This window comes from Salvelinus fontinalis, chromosome 28 (assembly GCF_029448725.1).
Source record: "Salvelinus fontinalis isolate EN_2023a chromosome 28, ASM2944872v1, whole genome shotgun sequence".
Taxonomy (NCBI): Eukaryota; Metazoa; Chordata; class Actinopteri; order Salmoniformes; family Salmonidae; genus Salvelinus; species Salvelinus fontinalis.
This window is the reverse complement of record NC_074692.1, coordinates 16,274,501-16,277,378: the sequence shown is the minus strand read 5'-3', so window position 1 is coordinate 16,277,378 and position 2,878 is coordinate 16,274,501. Positions and strand designations below refer to the sequence as shown.

Below are 2,878 nucleotides of genomic sequence, written 5' to 3'. Positions count from 1 at the left end.
TATTTGTTGGTTAAGGAGCCGGCCTAAATCTGCTGAACACATTACCCACTCCAAGACGGCTGGCCACCCACCCTGACCCCTCCCTGGCACTAGCAGCCCACAGCAGGCGAAGACACAAGGGTCACTTACTCCCCTAGACCTGAGGTAACAGGGGCCTTAAACCCAGGCCATGGCTGTAATGAATATGACTATCCTGTTACAAACACTATAATAAATCTCTCAATAATACATCTCACAGCTGCAATAACGAGCACAAGACAAAGGGCCACATCCCCAGATCTTCCAAGTTCTATCTGATCACATCACAATAGTATTTCCACTATTGAACAGTAATATTTTATTCATTAATCCTGCCATTTCTAAAGATTTCTAAAGATTAGGGAGACACTGGTAAATGCAGTTGTGCATTGAATTTCTTATACTAACAAATAAATATAAATGTAAATAATTTCATCCATGCAATAATATTTATAGAATGGTTAATTTTAGTCACACATATGTCACACTTATGAACTGCCATGACATAAAGAGATTTTAAAATAATAAAACAATGTAAACTGAGCACAGCAGGTCTGTCCCTATCATTAGTCATCTAGGTCATATGGGTGGCAGGTAGCCTAGCAGTTAAGAGTGCTGGGCCAGTAAGCGAAAAGTCGAATCCCCGAGCTGACTAGGTGAAAAATCTGTCTGTGCCCTTGAGCAAGGCACTTAACCCTAACTGTTCCGGATAAGATTGTCTGCTAAATAACTAAAATAAAATCTAATGACATCAACACAGGGCCGGCTCAAGCGGGTCGAATCTTTTAGTGGCCCCCCTCTGGTCTGAGGAGAGAAAAATGTACTTTTTAAGGATCATTTCCTGCAATTATACACATTTTGCAAAGGGGCATAGAGAAAATGTTGCAGTTTTAAAGCAATTTTTCTGCAATTCTACTCATTTTGCAATGGGGCAGAGATGCAGTTTCAGTCAAAAGAGTGTGCAAAGCTGTCATTAAGGCAAAGGGTGGCTACTTTGAAGAATCTCAAATATAACATATATTTTGACTTTTTTAACACTTTTTTGGTTACTACATTATTCCATCTGTGTTATTTCATAGTTTTGATGTCTTCACTATTATTCTACAATGGAGAAAATAGTAAAAATAAAGAAAAACTCTTGAATGAGAAGGTGTGTCCAAACTTTTGACTGGTAGTGTACATTTGTGAAGTTTTCTGCAGTTCTACACATTTGACATTGAGGCTAGAGAAAATTGTGCAACTTAATTCAACTAATTCATGCAATTCTAATCATTTGCCATATGGCAGAGATACATTTCCGTCGACGAGGAGACCCGCCTCGCCAGTCGATGCTGCTGTCATGACCACTACAGTATTAGTATAAATTGAGGCGCCAGTAAGATATGAGTTAGCCCAGTGTCCGGGACAACATTCAGTACTTGGTTTGCGCGCTTCTTTCAAGCCTTAGTCTACATTCGTTGGCAAATAAAGTGGATTACTAACTGCAGAAATGTCGGAGACTGTCAAGCCACTAACTTCATTTTTCATCGAGGACATCTTGTCCATTAAAGAAAAGACACGGCTAAACGTAAGGTGCTCTTCTTCACACAAGTCCAAGGAGGGATACGCTCAATGGAATAACCAACAGCACGATCAGGTATCACAGTCAGCGGAACTTTGCGCAAAGCATACCGCATTTGGAGCGCGGAAAGGTGAGCACATTGGATCTTATTTAGTCTACTTAAAGAAAGTGTAGGCCTATAGGCACATTTATATTTTGACGGTGGTGTGCCAGATTCCCTGGAATCACACAAATTTATAAAAGGTCATATTCGATATATGAACCTGTGGAGTAGGCAGCCTGCCTGTCAATTGCCAACTTTTGACGCAAAGCCACCACACCACAAACGGGCTAATCATTACTTTCTTTTACAGATTCCATTGCCAGCTCTAGTTCCAGTATCCCAGATGCTATGAAAAGTTTTACATCAACGGGCAAACAGAAACGCTCGCGCGCTGCCTTTTCGCATCTGCAAGTGCTAGAACTGGAGACTAAATTTAACCACCAGAAGTACCTGTCTGCTCCTGAAAGAGCCAATCTTGCTAACACGTTGAGATTGACGGAGACGCAAATTAAAATCTGGTTTCAGAACAGAAGATACAAAACCAAACGCAAGCAGCAAGCTACGGAGTACTGTAAGAATTTATTTCAAAAGTCAGAAGGACTAAATACAGAGGACGATTTAGTCAGAGCATCACTTCTCACCACGTTGTACAAAACATATCAATTCCGACCATATGTGTATGACTTTAATCGCACATGGACACCAACACTGTGGTGAACATTAAATCTACTGGATAATATTAATGTCAATATGGTCACTATTCCTTATGAGGGAGCATGTTAAGCTAATTATGTAACATAGGTATTTGATCTACTTTTCTATGGCTATACACTGTAACCTACCTATGTCATAAACTGTCAGCTGTCATTTTATTATTTGTAGCCTATACCTCTATAAGTATGTTGTCACAGTAAAAATAATTATTTATTTGTTTTTTTCCTGAAAATGTATGTTGCAAGAAAATAAAGAGTGACTGATTTGAAGTTGAGACTAAGTAATTCAAATGATATTGCAGTGTCAAGGTCTATGAAAAGTTTTGCCAGCTGTAGTAATAGAAATCGTGCTAAATTTGCCAGTACCCATGCAGCTCACCATTTCATTTAGAGAGTAGCCTAGTTATGGTTATTAAAAATGAAACAGTGTTTACTCAAGTTGACTCCTTCCATGTTGCTGAGTTACAGCTAAGCAAGCATAAATGGCACTATTCTGAGCTCTGAGATGATTCAGATAAAGAACACTATGTACTGGGCCATGGC

At 39.4% G+C, this 2,878-nt stretch overlaps 1 protein-coding gene across 1 annotated transcript; it reads left to right on the top strand.

Annotated features, from left to right (window-relative positions):
• Positions 1-1,297: 1,297 nt before the first annotated feature.
• On the top strand, positions 1,298-2,605 carry LOC129825816 (homeobox protein koza-like). The gene is made up of 2 exons (XM_055885954.1): positions 1,298-1,709; positions 1,933-2,605. The coding sequence occupies exons 1-2, from the start codon at positions 1,508-1,510 to the stop codon at positions 2,337-2,339; spliced, it is 609 nt and encodes a 202-aa protein (XP_055741929.1). The 5' UTR covers positions 1,298-1,507; the 3' UTR covers positions 2,340-2,605.
• The last annotated feature ends 273 nt before the right edge of the window (positions 2,606-2,878 follow it).